We start from the raw sequence: 17,503 nt of genomic DNA, 5'->3' as shown, positions 1-17,503 counted from the left end.
ATGATATAAACTTATATATTTCTTTCTTATATGTTTATGCATTTAAATACATATAATTCGATAGTTACATCGAGTTAAAAGCAAATCGAATCCCTACAAGAAAAGCTCCAGTTATGAGAGCTTATAAAAGGGACTTGGTATTAAAATATTTAATAACTACGAGGTCAAAGTATTAAAAGGAATAGAAAGAAATGAAAATGAATAAAATGTATTTATAATAACGTTTAAAGATGTTAGTGGAATTTGATTCTAAGGATATATAGGGATTAATAAAAAAAAAGTAATTTTATGTGAAAGTCAATGCGCAAGGTATGTAATTGAAGGTGGTGGGAAGGATAAAAGGGTGGATACAGAGGCGACACCTGCCGCTGGAGCATTGCGGCAGGCGATGCGTCGTTTCAGTTCCGGTCGTTCCTCGAAAGCGAGCGAACATGCGACGTAGAGCGGGAGGTGGTGCTACAGGGGCAGAAGAGGACACGACCGAGGATTCGTTTGGTGTTAGCGCGCGTGACACTAACAATCGTCGAGACATTTGTACGACTAATCATGGTAAAGAACAGGCCAATTGGAAAATGTAGGCACGTATAACGGGCCAAACGTGCGTGCCCGTTTAAAGCACGACGAATCGATCGTAAAAACGTCGTTAGAAGACATACATCTCTTGCCCTCCTCTTACTCCTCCTTCACCGTTACCTTCTTTTCTTTCATTGTTATTGTCTTCTTCTATTCTTGATTTCTTACTTACTCTTCTCTTTTCGTCTCTTATTTTTATTTTTCTGCCTATCTTTTTCTAACCTCTCCTTATTGTACATCAACAACGACGCGACGACGACGATACAGAGCAAAGGTCTATCGTTCGATATCCGAAAAATGGCCAGCTCACCAAGCAGCATTGAAAATCAGATAGACAGTTTCTTGGAACAGTTCAAGCGTAGTGCATCTCGCGCCATGGAGGAGTCCCACAGGTCCGCTTATAGCAATGCCTGCGGAAGTAGTAGCATCAGCCGTAGCAGGAGCGGCAATCTGGACCTCGAACTTCTAGAGGCTGGTGAGTCGCGAATGATATGAACGTTCCTTTTCTTGCCAATGGAACGAAAAAACAAACAACCCCTTTAAAGCATTTCATCCCTTTTCGCCGATTTTAACTTACCCCTTTCGCTTTAAATTCTTTTCACCCTTCTGTATCCTCTTACATCCTAGTCTCCTGCAATTCTCTCTTTTCTGTTGTTAGGGCGTCAACGGCATTATTCTTCGATCATGAATATTTTGATTATTCATTCTGCATTGTATTTTTGCTACATTTTCTTTTTGCATTTGAATATATAACAATTGAAATCAGTTTTTAAATACCCTGTTATATGTATATATAATTTTGTCTTTAATTCATTCGAGTCACTTTTGAGATACTTTGACTCCTGAATTTATATGACTCTTGAGTTAAAGGGAAAAAAAGTTTTATAAAAACGTTACACATTCTTGCTTTTTCCTTGTTTTTTACTATCGTAAGCTATTAAAAGGTATTATCTCTAATGCTCTTTCAAGGTATTCGTGCGATAAAGACAAAATTAATGAAGTTTTTGGAATGTCATTTCGTATCAACGCGTTTAAAAATTATGACTTTTACGTAATTGCTGCTACAATAGCTTAAAAAACGAAATGATAATGAATTTTCCCTAGTAATAAATTCTTGACATTCCGATAAGTAAATTTTCGTTTATATTTCGATCTTGTTTTTCATGGTCGCATAATTTTCGCTGAGTAAACGATTAAAAACCTATAATTAGAAGTTACAAGGTAAGTAATTACGAATAACGGTAACAAATGGTATTTGAAAAACCTAATGTTACATAAGAAACCTTAAAAGAAATAATACGTTTAAAAATACGAAAAATTCCGTGTAAAAACATTTAAAAATAAACAAAAAAACAAACGATAATTCTGTTAATTTCGAATGACATACACTTTGAACGAAGATGCACACGCCGCACGGCGAGTCACGTGTCAGTATCCACCTTACCCCTGTAGCATAGCTTCAATGTGATTGGTCTCGGCTCACGATGCGCCGTCATGGTGGCGCCGTGCATCTCGGCTTGCATAAATGATGCGCATAAAGAGAAAGAAAAAGATAGAAAATAAATGAGATACTCATCTTGTGAGTGCATAAAAAGAAGGAGAGGGAAATAAGTGTATTAAAGTTGTCTACATTGCATTTCCTTTGTCAATTTTGTCATTATTAAAGAATAAAAAGAAAGGAGAAAATTAAATTGGGAATGTCACGATTGGCCAATCGGCGATCGATTTTTGAGTTAGTGCAAGCGCGCGAAAGGTTGTGGGAGGACGAAGAGAAGAAGGTTGCAAGACCGTAACTAAAGAGTCGTCGACTCCGAGTGCATCGTTCGAGAAGGGCGGTGAGAGGAAACACCCCTCGTGTTATACCCGTTCGTACGTTCGTAAGTTCGTTCGTCCGGTCGTTCGTTTATATACGTTCCTTTACTCGCTCGGTTGCTTCTTCTCTTTATCGATCAAATGAGGAAACGGTATATCCTCATATAGCACTCCTGTGAGCCTCCTTTCGTCGTCGTAAGTCGGCGCGGCATTCGACCAGAATTCGTCGTCGTGAAGATCGGTTAAAGCCGACATCAGCAACACTGCAGCAGCAGCAATAGCAGTAACAGCGGTAGCGGTTATAGTAGATTAGACACTAAAAAAAAAGAACATAGAAAAAAGATAGAGATAAATAGACGTGAGTTAATCGTCGTCGTGGAGGCAAGATGATCCTCCGTCGAAAATCTGTCCACAGCTGCAATTGTCCCTGCCATCAACATTGTTCGACGAGATGCGCAGGTTTGAATCGTTAGCCGGTTTTCTATCGGAATTTATATTTTTCCTCGCACACCTTACATACACATATATATATACATACATACATATATTCGTTGTAACTCTTTAAACTCTGACTGTGTTTAATATTATTTTCTCTCTTTTTCCGTCACTACTTTCTTATCATTCGCTGTTATTAGCTTTTCAATTATTAATATTCTTTGACGCATGAGGCAACATCGTGATAAGTACGATAAAGATATATCGATTTATGAGAAAATATAGTAAAAAGTCTTTCATTAATTATTATCTCGATTATTATTTCAAATGATTATTGTAATAAAAAATTCATTAGTATTCATTAGAGATCATTAAAAAATGGCGCGATATTTAAAAAACGTTCTATTCTTAAGTGGACTCTTTTTTTTATGGGAGGGAAGAACGTTTCATGACTCGTTTCTTTGTTTATTACTATATATAGAGATTGTGCTTAGGTCGCTTTTTTTCTTCTAAAAGTCAACGTACGTCCTGTGTTATTTGTGGACCGTTTTACGTATCATACGACGTACAAGACATGTTTACTCCCGCGAAGAGTGCATGCGGTCTCAAGCCCCTCCTCTCTTGCATCATTATACTCCTTTAGTCGATATATCAGGGCTGTATCTATCAAGCATTAGCACGATTTAATAAAAATACGTATAAGCATACTTTTAACGTATAAAACAAAACTAATCGTAATAGTCACCATTTTTTCTAGTTATTTTGATTAATCCATTTAATGTAATGAGCATTAAACATAATCCGTTGAAAGACCACATGGTTCATAAAAAAAAATATATCATTATCAATTAAAAAATAATTACTAATTGTAAGGTTCTTATATAACGTAGACGTAGGACTGTTGAATGCAATTAGTCAGATAATTATAACTCATTGTTCTAATGTAAAAGGAACTCCACTTAATAATTTCGTATCTTCTTTATACGGACGAAGATTATTTTTTGTATGCTAAAAAGAGAAAGGTAAAAGAAGAAAGAACAACGTGCTTAGCGTATTAATATCGATTCTTCCTTTATAAACGCTAGACCGATTTTTATTTTACAATAACATTTTTTTACCTATAAAAGATTATTTATAATTACTTTATCTTTACATAAAAAAAGAAAAACAGAATATTTAACGTAAAATAATTTTATATTTATTTCACTCTTAGCATCATTTTTTCTGTCCATGTTCATTTAAATACAAAGATGAATAATTGAATATATAGAATTATATTATTAATTTGATGACAAGTATTATTTTATATCTAGGGTTCCGATAATAACGAATACGGTCCTGGAAGTTCTTCCCCCACTCAATTTTTCGTACGAACGAAATGTTCGCCATATCGTCGAACGTTCTGTCTAGTAATGTCGATAACATTAAGCGAAAATAGTATTTAAATAGTGTTTTATAAAAGTTAATTTCTAAATATTGTGTGTTATTAATATTAATGGAATTCGAATTAATGGGATATCTACAAAAAGAAACAGTTAAAGGTAAGTAAGGTGTTAAATTATCACGTTTAATCAAAGTGAAAATTTGTGAAAAGAAAAGTGTGACAAGCGATATTCGACCTTTTTGCAAATTGATTTTATGAAGAAGTTTGTTTAAAGAATTTTAACAAGTGTTTCTTTCTTTTCTTAAATGATATACGTATATTATTTTAACGATTGGAACAATTATTTTACTTGTACACTTCATTTGAATTAAATATTCCTTATTTTATCATGATATTGTTTTTTTTGACATTATAGTTGTAGCAGATAATATTTCCTGTATTAAGAAGAAGAAGAAGAAGAATTGAAGATAATGGAAATGAATGAAGAAAAATCTGCTTTGACTTGCCAGAATCAGGTAGTGAATTGTGTAAATAGTAATGAACATGTGGAAGAAGTGGAATCGAAGAAAGAGGTAAACAGTATAATTATTTTTATTTACAATTGCATATTATTTTAGTTGTAATAATAATTTATAATAATTTTAATCTGTTACACCTTATGTCAAATAAATAATTAATTTAAATTATATTTTTTAAAATATCATATTTATCTTTAGGTAAAGCAAAAAGGACATTCGAGTACTTCCAAATCAAAGAAACATATGACTAAAATGAAAACGAAAACGGATACTAATTATGATCCAACTAAATTAGAAGACAGTCCTAGTCAAGTGTTGGAACGATTTAAGCGTGGTTGTGAATGCCAAGACGATCAATGTTTTAAAGGACTAAATCCTGAAGCAGTGTATAAACATAGATTAAATATCGCTGAGTTAACAAAAGCCGAACATGATATGTACTTAATGGGTGTAATTATGGCTTGTTTAACAAATCCTTACAAAACTGCAAGACATACCGAAAGGCGTAGATTAAGAGCTCATTATGTATACCAAGGTAGAAGAGTATGCTTAGATGCTTTTTTATATTTAGAAAATTGTACACATTATCAAATAAAAAGGATTAGAAAGCATTTAATAACTCATGGTGTTACTCCAAGAGTACATGGCAATCATGGAAAAGTTCCACACAATACATTTTCTTTGGATATTTATAAAATAGCTACGAAATTTTTAAAACATTTTATTGAATCTCAGGAAACTAAACAAAAAACTAAACTTTCTAAGAATGCTCCATTGCATCTTCCACCAGATATCACTCGTAAAACTGTTCATGATTTGTATACCAATTATTGTACCAAAGTATCACCAGATATTAAAATTATGGGATATTCTACATTTAGAAGATTCATGAAAGTTCAATTTCCGCAAGTTAAATTTGCTAAATTGGAATTCGTAGCTAGGTCACAACCTATGCAGAATCATAGTGGTATTAAAGTTGAAACTGATAAAAAAGATGTACCTGAGAAACATTCTGAATCAGCGGAAATAGTTACCGAAGATGGTACAATATTGCCTGTAGTCATTTCAAGCGAAGCAGTAGGACAAAATAGTAGCACTTACTTTTTAACACCGGTTAGTAAAACTAAAGATGATATTAGTTATCAAATAACAACCGATGGTTTATTAGTTGACAGGACAACGTTACCTATTGCAGTAACTAAAGTAAATGTTGTTTAAAAGTATTACAAGTATTGTATATCTTTTTTTTTTTAATATATAATGATAATGTACCTGTACAAAAGAAATATTATCCTTATGTATTAAAATATGTAAATAACGTGATATATATCTATTGCACATAAATTATTTTTAATTAGTAAAAAAGAAATTGTGTGTAGGTGGTATTAATCATTGGAAAACAATAGTGTAAACTCTGGGTGAGTTTTTAATTTATAAATTACAATTAAATATAACAATAAATTCTAGGACTATCCTGTGTTTTCGGATAATTAATAATTAGAAATAATATATTTTGTGAAAAATGCAGTTTTGTGTAGTTGTTATATATAAAACAGAAAGAAAAGAAAAAATATATATATTTAATCATTTTGATATTTTTAAGAAACAAATATTATCCAGATATTATTTAATATCCATATTTACTATATACTTGCTACATACGTATATATATCATATATATATACATATAATAAAAATTTCATATATATTATATATTTAATAATAAATGTTTAATAGATAATATATAAATGTTTTCTATTTTTATTTTGAAAATATATTATTTAAAATATAAAGTAAAATTGTAGTAAATATTTTTTCATATATATAAAAATATATATCCCTAGATAATTTATACGCGTGAAGGAACACAAAAATTCGAAATATCTCTCATTTCAGATTCAAGAAATAAATTCCCATCTAGAAGCTCAGTGTTTCTCAATTTAAAAATCTGAAGAATATTAATATAATAAAAATATGATTTATATAATTAAATTTTACTATTAAACTATCTAACGCAAAAGAAATCACTTATAATAAAATAACATTTTATATAATAAATAATATTTAAGCATATTTGAATTGTTATTTCAGTTTATCTTATTTATATAGATTAATTATAAATTGTAATGATAAAAAGATTATTAAAGATAATACAATAATTATTTATAAGATATATACATATATCTTAAATATTCGCAGACATTAAATGAATAAAATGCATCACGTTTGAGAGCCTCTTATTTTACAGTTATATTAGCAATATTGTAGGTACAACAGGGAACTATTTCAACTGGTTGGGTTCTGCAAGGTCATATGAGTGCAATCTAGGATCAAATACTATTCTCACAGTTGTTGTGTACAGTTTATAGTGAAGAAGTGCATATTAGTATCGATAGATGTTATTAAAAAACATTAGTATAGTGAAATTACATACTTATGTATTTATATTTAATTAAATTTATAATATCTGTATATTATAATGATTATATTATAAATTTGATTTTTTTAAATAAAACATTTTTAAATAATTAGATTGGGCTTTCTAATAGTTTAAATAAACTGTGTGCAGCGTCCTAATGAAATAATTATAATTTGAAATAAAATGTTTATATATATAATATTTTAAAATAAAATCTTCAAAAATTGTTAAACTATATATTCAATTATTTTTATTATTCTTGTAGAAGATGTCGAGAGTATGACCGGTGAAATAGAAAACGGGGATCTTGCAGTTCGAGATGTTGCAGATCTTCTTCAACCACAATATGCTATAATTGCTGGTAAATAAAAATTAAATTTTTATTTAATATAGATAATTGATCAATAATCAAAACTTTAATATTAATACTTTATTTATTTATTTTCTGTATTTATTTAATTTTGTGTAGGAGGTAAGACAAGAGAAGGATGTCCAATAATTACTTTTCCTGATAATGGTAGCTTCCATAATTTGACTGATTTGGATTATCAGCGTCTCATGCTATATCTCACTTCAGTGCCAACGTAAGAATCAATTTTTTATAATTATAAAAAACAAAGAGAGATATCTAATATTATTTTTGAGTATATAATAAAACAAATATTTTTCAGTTTACAAGAAGCTGATCTTGGATTTCACTTAATTATTGATAGAAGAAATGATAAGTGGAATTCAGTCAAAACAGTCTTGTTGAAAATTTCTGTAGGTATTATTTTGTTATTATTGTTTTATTTTTTTTTTAATTTTTGTTACTGTCTTTGTTGATAAAATATATCATTGTTTTTTATTTTTTTGTATATTAGGGATTTTTCCCTGGATTGGTACACGTAGCGTATGTTTTGCGACCAGCTGGTTTTTTACAAAAAGCTATATCAGAAGTGTCAAATAAATTGTTCAGAGAAGATTTCAAATTTCGAGTTATATTTTTAGCAAATGTTACCGAACTCTATGAGTTTGTAGACAAAGATCAACTTACTGAACAATTAGGTGGGAATCTACCATATTGTCATCATACTTGGATACAAAATAGAATTGTAAATATATATATAAATATATTTGTTTTTTTAAATATTTAATATTTAATTATTATAAAAATATATTTCTAATAATCGTCTTTATATTTTATAATTTATAGAGTTTAGAAAAATTTTCATCTATGACACAAGATGTATCACTTGCATTGGATTCTTTTACTCAACGTTTAGCTGAAATAGAATTTCCAAATAATACGATTGCTACTACAACTTTATTATCACAACAGCAAGCGGAATATAATGAATTGAAAGAAGAAATACTTAGTGCTGCTAGACATGGTGAGGCTCTTTTAGATAGCGTACGACAATTGACTGGCAAAAGTACACCAGATAGATTAGGAAATGTTGCAGCAGTAGAAAGGTAATAATAATAAATTTCAAAAAGAATTCTTAATTCTGGTATAGTATTAAAAATAAATCTATATGAGATTCCTTTTCTACTTTCTACATAGATTACTTGTGCAACTAGAAGAAACCGAACGTACTTTTGACCTATTTTGGTCGCATCACAGTTCACGTTTGAGACACTGTCTAGCCTTGAGACAGTTCGAACAAGACTTCAGAGAGCTGCAAGCAACGTTAGATCAACATTTAAAAACTGTAGAAGAAATGACCGAAGTTGGAGAGACTCAAGCAAGAGTTGAACAATTACTCTGTGATACATCAGCATTTCAAAGAATATGCAGGGTGTGTATGTTAATTATAGTTTGTTGTGCGTTATTAACTGCTTTATTTGAAAAATATATAAGTCAAATATTGAATAAAACAGCTACACTGAGGAGGCTATCAACTTGAATAAAATTTATGGTAAACATAATAACCATTTGAAAATTTGTCACTTTTAATGTCTCGTGTGTATATATTGTACATATATATGTATATTTACATATATATGAAAGAGATATCTCTAAATTGAACACACATAAGTGTTAAATATAAATTCATAGGACAGTTAATTTAAAAAAAGAACAAAAATAATAATTACGTTAATAGCTGTACATTTAAAATCGTAAATGTTGCACAAAAAGCATTGACCGATCCAAACCAGTATAATCTTTTTTATTCAAAAAGTAAAATTCCAAAATAAAATTTATATATAATATAAATATTTATTTTTTTTTAAATGTAGAAATATAAAGAATTCTGGTTTGGATATTTTCACAAGCAGTAACATATATAATGCACATCATGCACAAAATGTTACTCTGCACCGCTTTCCTCATTTTGTCGATAGTCCTATTTGTTGCATACCATGTGGATTTGGGTCTTGGTAAGCAATCCACTTAACAAAATACATCTATTCTGTGATAGAATTTACATTTTCAAATATTTCTATCTGTAATTTAGTATCTACATTTCTAAATTTTCTGTCTATTGGTATATACTTGAATCTAAATCGAATCTATCTTTTTATTTTGTCAAGTATTTGCCGGTTTTAATGAATTAAATCTCTATCTTGTAGTATAAATTGTTATATAACATATTTATGTTTTTTATATTGTAAAAAAAAGAAATATAGAGATTTGATTCATGCCGTATATTGGCATGATATATTTTGAGAATGAGTACTGTTATTTTTCACTATGCACTGCACGTATATTATATATATATATATATATACATATATATAATAGTCTATTTCTTTATAAAAAGATGTTATTAGATTTAAAAAAAAAAAGAAATTTCTAAAAATATGATTGCTTGTAGAGTTTTATTGTCTTAATAATTTAAGTTGCATATAAGTATAATTATATATATATATACTTATAGGGAGACATAGATCGTGCTGAGGAAGTGATATCTGCAGGTCAACAATTGTTATCTGGAAGACATCAGTGTCCTGCGGATGTCGTCGAACCAAAATGCGTGGAACTTCAGAGGATTTGTACTATCCTTAGTCAACGATTAGAAAGGCGATTACATATGTTAACAAAATGTAGAGAACTCATGGAGCGTATAGATAAGGTAATTACACAGTTTATTTAAAATCATTCTCAATTACTTCATTGATCGATAATATTTTGTATTTTATTTATATTTAGGCTAATACTTGGTGCACACGTGGTATAGAATTACTTGCATCACAAAACAGCACTACGTCTCCAGACCAAGCACTTCAAGAACTGCAACAATTAATAGAAGCTGCAGAAGAATTTCATCATCCTAGATGTATTTTTCAAGATTCAATCATGCCAGAAACCAAGGCACTTATTACTCAGGTTTGAATTTGTTTTTATAATTTTTTTCTTACGATTCGTTTTATCTACCTCTTTAAACAAAAAGAAACACTTTTATTTAAGTTCATAATCATTGTATAAGGTTTTACAAAGAATAGAAGATGTATCTATGATGTGCGATAAAAGAATAATGGCACTGAAGCAACAATTAATTAAACCAGCAAAACCAGTTCAACCTGTAACACCAGAACCAGTAAAGCCATTACAACCACTGCCACAAATTGTAAAACCTGGTAGAATCTTGAAGAAAGCTAATACAATGCCAAAGGTATTTGAATACATTTTTTCAAATATTTTAGGAACATTAATTAATCCTTCCGTTATGGCAGTCCACTTCTCCGGAGTAATGTTATTGAAGGGGTGGGGGGGCATCGTACCAAAAAGTGTGCACATTACACGTTAATAGTCTTTGGTATTTGTGCTTATGTTTTTCAAAGCTACCTTAACATCTTCTTATATGTACATTTTTTAAGTGTTACATAACAACTATAATGTAATGTAAAGTAATGTATTTTTTATTGCATTCCAAAGTACATAACAACAAACAAACAAACATAATTACATTTTACGCATACAGCAGAGTTTACAATAATATTCAAGCATGAAAAATAAAAATGATTTAAATATGCAAATCATTGAAGTGGTATTGCAAATTTATTTACATTTACTAGATATATGCATGTGGAATGCTTATTGTTTTTACAAACATAAAAAAAGAAAATCTATATCCATGGCAAAGTTCAATTACAAAGTAAATTTGAATGAAAAACAGTCATGTTGATGCGAATTACAGTGGGCGCTTGTAACGAAAGGGTTAATATGTCAAATTATAATTCTTAGTAATATGATTGAGAATGGTAAATTTCAAAACAAGGATCGACACATAATTGGCGCTTGTATACAAATGTTGCATAATCGCTCATTTTTCTGGGGGGACTCTTAACAGATTAAAATATATTTACTTTTTTAATATGATTATTTATTTTTATATATGAAAGATGGAAATGAGTCCTATAGAAGGAGAATCTTCATCACCAGAAAGTGAACCACGAGATATAGAAGCTTTACGTTTAAAATGCGGCCATGTTTTAGCAGAACTTGTTGATACCGAACGGATTTATGTTGCTGAATTAGGCTCCATTATTAAGGGTTATAAATTAGAGTTAACAAATGAATCGATGGCTCATTTAATACCAGCAGCACTCGTTGGCAAAGCTGAAGTGTTGTTTGGAAACTTAGAGGAAATTTACATGTTTCATGGAGAGACATTTCTAAGGGATTTGGAAAACTGTATTTCAAATACTGAACTTGTTGCTCTTTGTTTTGTTCAAAGGGTATGGATATGTCTGATGATAATCATTACTGTTAAGTCAATGAAGAATTGAAATATTAAATAACATTGTATAAATAATTTTTTTTAGAGAGAGATATTCTTCAGGCTGTATAGTTATTATTGTCAAAATATTCCAAGATCAGAAAGATTACGAGAACAAATACAAAACGAACCACAATTTTTAGCAGCATGTCAACAAAGACTCGGCCATAAACTTCCGCTTGCAGCTTACCTTCTAAAACCTGTTCAAAGAATTACTAAGTATCAACTATTATTAAAAGATTTATTAAAGTATAGCAATGAGCCATCGTGTTGCACAGAATTGCAAGAAGCCATAGATTGTATGCTGGTCGTATTGAAGTGTGTTAACGATAGCATGCATCAAACTGCTATCACTGGTTTTGGTGTAAGTAAAGGCATACATATTAAATTTGAATTTTTAATTCTTATAATGTTCTTAATTCTTATTTACTTTTTATTTTATTTTATCTTCAGGGTGATTTAAGTGCACAGGGTGAACTTTTATTGCAAGGTTCATTTAGTGTTTGGAGCAGCAGTAAACGTGAACTCAATCTTTTAAGATTAAAACCATCACAACGACATATTTTCCTATATGAAAAAGCGCTTATATTCTGTAAGCACAGTAAGCCTCAAGCACACAATAAAGCTACGTATCATTTCAAAAGATATTTAAAGGTACGACTGTATAATTTGAATTTTTCATATTTTAAAGAGTATATAATCGTTAACTTTTGATATAGATGTCTCAGATTGGTTTAACAGAATCAGTAAAAGGTGATGCAAGACGATTTGAAATTTGGCTTCAAGGTAGAGCCGAAGTTCATACAATACAAGCACCAAGTATAGACGTCAAACAATCTTGGGTAAAACAAATCAAAGGTGTTTTAATGTCTCAATTAGCTGAACTTAAAGGGAAACAAAACTCGGCGTTTGGCAAATCTAATCACAAGTATAAATTTCATAAAATAGTTTCCATTCTTATCGAATTGATTTACTTCTTTGTATTTTTTATTGTAGGCCATTACGTCAAACGATATCGTGGGAAGCTCAAAGTAGTATTTCTGGATCTTTACGCACACTTTCAGTGGATGGCAATAGCGTTATATCACACATAACTGATGTGTCTCAATCAACGGAAGACGATGTTGCTTGGAGTTCAGAAAATAGTAATACTGACGATGAAGATGCTTTCGGTGATAGTCCTGGTTCGGCACCTGTAAGTTTATTATTTCCAAGTTAATGGGAATATAATATTAGCTTTAAAAAGAAAAATACATTTATTATACATAATATATATTTATTTATATATATTTATGTATAATACATATATATGATAGAAAATATTTATTTACCATTAGGGTGGAAGATATGTAGCATTAGCAGATTATTGTGCTGTTGGACAATCTGAAGTCACTATGCATGAAGGTGACAATTTAGAACTACTGAAAGTTGGTTGCGCAGGTTGGTGGTTTGTTAAACTCATAGGAACAGGTCTTGAAGGATGGGCACCAGCCGCTTATCTGGAACCAATGAATCGTAAAACATCACGCAGTTCACAATCGGTTAATAGTCAAGAGACTATATGAAATAGGCGATTAACACATTAGATTAACTAATGTGTTAAATAATCATTACACTGTTGAGGAATATCAATTGTTGAGAATTACTGTTAAACACGGTATTTTGAAACTTTTTTCAAGATGAATATACAAAGAAGATTAAATGAAACTTTCTTCTATATAGATTTCAGCTAATGGTTTGTATATGGACTTACACTTTTCTGGTAAGGTATTGATGGATAAGATGCATTTGGATAATATTTACTTCACTTTTTAAACATGACCGATATTTGGCATGAAATTGAAATATTGAAATGTGAACAAGATGATTTGTTGGATTTTAATTACCGATGAAAGATGAGGCAAATAATTTATTATACCCAATTAATGTAAGAATGTAAAAAAGTGAGAGAGAGCAAGAGAAAGAGAGAAAAATGAATTTGATAATTACATTGCGTTAAAATCTTTGCAATGTTTCTTGATGATAAATAGCGCTTATATTAAATACAAAAATGTACCTACTACAAGATATATATATATATACATATATCTTTGTAAAAGGTAGAGAAAGATATTTATTATTAATATAGTATTGTACAAAAATAATTGCTCGGTGATGAATTTCCCAAAATATGTGCACGTACATATGTATATTTACAATAAAACTAAACGCGTTTGTATAATAATTAACATGCAGATTTAAAACTCTGTATTGCACATTATAAGCAAAGGACGATGAATAGGGATGACGAAGATGAAGCTGTGCTGATTTATATATGAATAATACCATCCTTGCAGTGTTATTTAACATTTTAAAAAATGAACTATAAGTAAAAAAAAGGTTTGCAAATAGTAGTTTTACCATGTGACCTGTACAATCAGTTAAATCGATTATATGCAAATATTCTAAAGTTATTATCATTACATAGGAGTATTATTGTTTTTAATATATTACATTTTATTATATTATTATTATTATAGCATTAGTATGTGAATGTTATTTTATTGAAAAGAGAAAAAAATAAGAAATGCATATAATTTGGGGATAAATGCAAATATATTTTTCTTCTACGCTTTTTCACGATATTAGTGAAAGTTTGCGAATTTGTACCTTTAAATTAGAATGATTATCTAGTTTGTTCTTTCTATAAAGCAATATAGTACAATTTAGATTAGACATTTTTTAATTAAGTATTCTTATGCGATATATGTATATGAATATATATATAATAGAATATTTGCATACTATCGTAAAAAGAAATGAAATGGTCACTTTGCCTTGAAAGGTAAAATGTGTGATACATACAATGTTAGTTTTCATGCTTCTGTGATTATTTATTTTACACATATGCAGAAGTATTTAGTTATATATATATATATAATATTGCCATTTTTAGGATATTACATAATATTGTTAATGAGTCATTATGACCAGATAACTAAACATTTTTAACGATCGTGAGTAAAACCAAAAAAGAAAAAAGAATACAAAAATTTGGTAAATAAAATGTTACATTTAAAATGCGAAACAAAATAATAAAAATAATCGTGAGATGTACACACAATTTTTCTAGATGATAAAATGTTAACACCAAGTATCATGCAATATTTGAGAGAAAAAAAAACATAATTGACTATGATAATATTTCTAATCTTAACTTAAAAATACATAATATTTTAGGAATCAAACAGACAGTCTCAGTTTTAGCTAAATGCGTAATCCACAAATAAATTCATAATAATAATAATAATAATAATAATAATAATAATAATAATAAAAAAACATGTGTACATATAATTTGTACTCAGAGTTTGTATGGACATAGATTAACAGAACGAAACTTAAAAACTTTATAAAAAAGCGTCTATATGCTTTCTTTTACTAAGTACTATGCAGGAACTATGTGCATTAAATCAATGGTATTATCTATAAAAAATGATTAATTGATAAGTTTGATTTAAATTAAATTTTTAATACTAAATACAGGGTTCCAAATGTAATAATTATTAGACACGCATATATTTATTAAATATTGAATTATTTATTTTTGCAATCTACAATAAAGTAGAAAAGCAAACTATATATAGCAATATTATCACATTTATGTAATTTATAGTTTTACGATTTATTATTATTATTATCATCTCTATTATATATTTGCTATTTAATATGTCAAAGAGTTCAAATGCAATAGAAATTTGTAGTTTAAATATATTTTTATCCATTTTCACGCCGTCCTCATATCGATTCTAAAATTTTGGTCAGATAAACTAAAAAAATCTATTTAATTATATTTACAAATAAATATATATATTATTATTTATGTTTTTTGTTATTAGCGTTTGTTTAAAAATGATTAAAATAAGTAAATTATAATTGAATAAAAAAAAGGCATGAATATTATCCAAATCTAAGTTTACAATAGGTGACAAATTTTTAATATTTAGAGTAATATATATATATGTATACATAAGCCCAACGATTTAGCAAAGATTTTTATTTAAAATAGGTCAAACACACAGACACACACAACAAGTTTACCTGCATAATACAGCTTTATGTGGACAAAAAGATTTTATATGTTTGCACTGTTTGTTAAAAAGAAAAACAAATTTTAATACACTGAACGCCGGCTCTGCGTGCAATAGCAAGATTCCTTTGTTTTTTTATTTTAAGTAAGCACATTTTATGCATAATCATGTTGTATTTGTTGTCGTTTACTTTTTTCTCTATTTAATTAATTTTTAAGAAAACACAGAAAAAGTTCTGTAATAAATCAGATCAACTATCAATCTGAAAAGAATTTATGTAGAGAATCAGTATCTGTTTAGTCGTAGACAAGCAGAACAAGCGCTAATATTTAATATGTTAATTGCACCATCTAAATATGTTCATATAATCTTTGCGAGAGAGAGAGAGAGAGAGAGAGAGAGAGATGATGTTTTATTTATATTTTAGTTAGAAAAATAAAAAAGAATAAGAAGAAGCTGAAATACATCATAAGTAGAAAAAGTGATTCAAACCATTAAAAAAAACAAAAGATTTTGTAGCGATTATACATATATAGACAATAATCTTGTCCATTGTTAAATGATATTATTCAACTTCGAAAAAACATTTTGTGAACATGATAACAATTCACACAATAATAATATTACAATATCGCCATACTTCCCTAAATACACTTGCAAATATAAGCAGATTCTTGCATACAAATTTTTTGATGCAGGTAAATCATTTTATTAATAAAACTATAATAAGAGTATTAAGATCTGTAAACATTCAGAATGTATACAGGCGGATAAACTCTTGTTGGTGTTTAGAGATATCAACTGCTTTTTACTAAAGGGTTCCTTTTGTTGTTCCTTCGATGATAAAGAGGAATAAATTATATTTTTACACATAATTTGGATGCTGAGAGAAATTGCTTCTATTTGCTGTAAAATGCTATTATATATATATATATATATATATATATATTGACATATACAGATTTCTCAATTCATATACTTTAAGAACTAATAAGAAAACTAATTAAATATAGGATCTTACTTTGGGGAACAAAATTCTGGATTTTATCCTATTATCTGGTAACAATAAATAGTCATATATTTTTCTGGAGTATTATGAAATATTATTTATGTATATCATGATGATTAATATATTATATTTTAGGTATTTTCTTTTTCTTTTTTCTCACAGTAATAGAATTTTGATTCTCAAAGATGTTGAGGAAAAATCAAATTTATTATAATGACATTAAAGAAAATTTTCTATTATGTTTTAGACCGATATTTTTTATAATCATTGCTACGTTCTCAATATATATAAATTGTAAATTGCTTAACGAAAAATTTCATTCAAAGATAAAAAAAGGAAAAACATATTACAGAATTTAATATAATAAAATACAAATGATATTACATTTATTTTCATACTTCCTATGTATATTTTTAAACAAATATAAGTGAGAACAGGTATATAAATAATAATAATAATAATATATCTTTATCATTTATTTGCATAAAGTATTTTTCTTTTTTTAGCAATTTTTTTTTTTTATATATATGGGAGATTAGATAATTTTAAAATAATAAATTAAATTGTTATGTAAGAT

The 17,503-nt window shown here is 28.6% G+C and overlaps 2 protein-coding genes across 5 annotated transcripts; both read left to right on the top strand.

Annotated features, from left to right (window-relative positions):
• Positions 1-385: 385 nt before the first annotated feature.
• On the top strand, positions 386-17,007 carry LOC107068887 (guanine nucleotide exchange factor DBS). Of its 3 annotated transcripts, none has more exons than XM_015325709.2 (16): positions 386-1,048; positions 7,407-7,502; positions 7,611-7,725; positions 7,813-7,903; positions 8,005-8,235; positions 8,337-8,596; positions 8,688-8,922; positions 10,006-10,200; positions 10,278-10,454; positions 10,555-10,740; positions 11,471-11,806; positions 11,894-12,211; positions 12,301-12,501; positions 12,567-12,775; positions 12,844-13,042; positions 13,185-17,007. In XM_015325709.2, the coding sequence occupies exons 1-16, from the start codon at positions 871-873 to the stop codon at positions 13,410-13,412; spliced, it is 3,255 nt and encodes a 1,084-aa protein (XP_015181195.1). In that variant the 5' UTR covers positions 386-870; the 3' UTR covers positions 13,413-17,007. The 3 variants fall into 3 exon arrangements, with proteins under 3 accessions (XP_015181195.1, XP_015181197.1, XP_089034109.1); XM_015325711.2 differs by lacking the exon at positions 386-1,048 and adding an exon at positions 2,704-2,844; XM_089177983.1 differs by lacking the exon at positions 386-1,048 and adding an exon at positions 6,939-7,160.
• Positions 2,705-6,231, top strand: LOC149030719 (uncharacterized). Of its 2 annotated transcripts, none has more exons than XM_089177987.1 (3): positions 2,705-2,844; positions 4,620-4,776; positions 4,921-6,231. In XM_089177987.1, the coding sequence occupies exons 2-3, from the start codon at positions 4,675-4,677 to the stop codon at positions 5,938-5,940; spliced, it is 1,122 nt and encodes a 373-aa protein (XP_089034113.1). In that variant the 5' UTR covers positions 2,705-2,844; positions 4,620-4,674; the 3' UTR covers positions 5,941-6,231. The 2 variants fall into 2 exon arrangements, with proteins under 2 accessions (XP_089034113.1, XP_089034112.1); XM_089177986.1 differs by lacking the exon at positions 2,705-2,844 and adding an exon at positions 4,181-4,361.
• Positions 17,008-17,503: the final 496 nt, after the last annotated feature.

Source organism: Polistes dominula, unplaced genomic scaffold, assembly GCF_049000335.1.
Source record: "Polistes dominula isolate Pdom_NZ unplaced genomic scaffold, Pdom_raw_medaka contig_77, whole genome shotgun sequence".
Lineage (NCBI taxonomy): Eukaryota > Metazoa > Arthropoda > Insecta > Hymenoptera > Vespidae > Polistes > Polistes dominula.
Note: the sequence above shows the minus strand (reverse complement) of the source record. Positions and strands in the feature narration are given on the sequence as shown.

What these genes read in the sequence shown, in the direction of transcription:
- LOC107068887 (XM_015325709.2), top strand. Translation starts at nt 871, where the DNA reads ATGGCCAGCTCACCAAGCAGCATTGAAAATCAGATAGACAGTTTCTTG. An exon ending in CCAAGGCACTTATTACTCAG is followed by an intron (nt 10,455 to 10,554) that starts GTTTGAATTTGT and finishes TCATTGTATAAG; the next exon opens with GTTTTACAAAGAATAGAAGA. An exon ending in CTCTTTGTTTTGTTCAAAGG is followed by an intron (nt 11,807 to 11,893) that starts GTATGGATATGT and finishes AATTTTTTTTAG; the next exon opens with AGAGAGATATTCTTCAGGCT.
- LOC149030719 (XM_089177987.1), top strand. Translation starts at nt 4,675, where the DNA reads ATGGAAATGAATGAAGAAAAATCTGCTTTGACTTGCCAGAATCAGGTA. An exon ending in AAGTGGAATCGAAGAAAGAG is followed by an intron (nt 4,777 to 4,920) that starts GTAAACAGTATA and finishes ATTTATCTTTAG; the next exon opens with GTAAAGCAAAAAGGACATTC.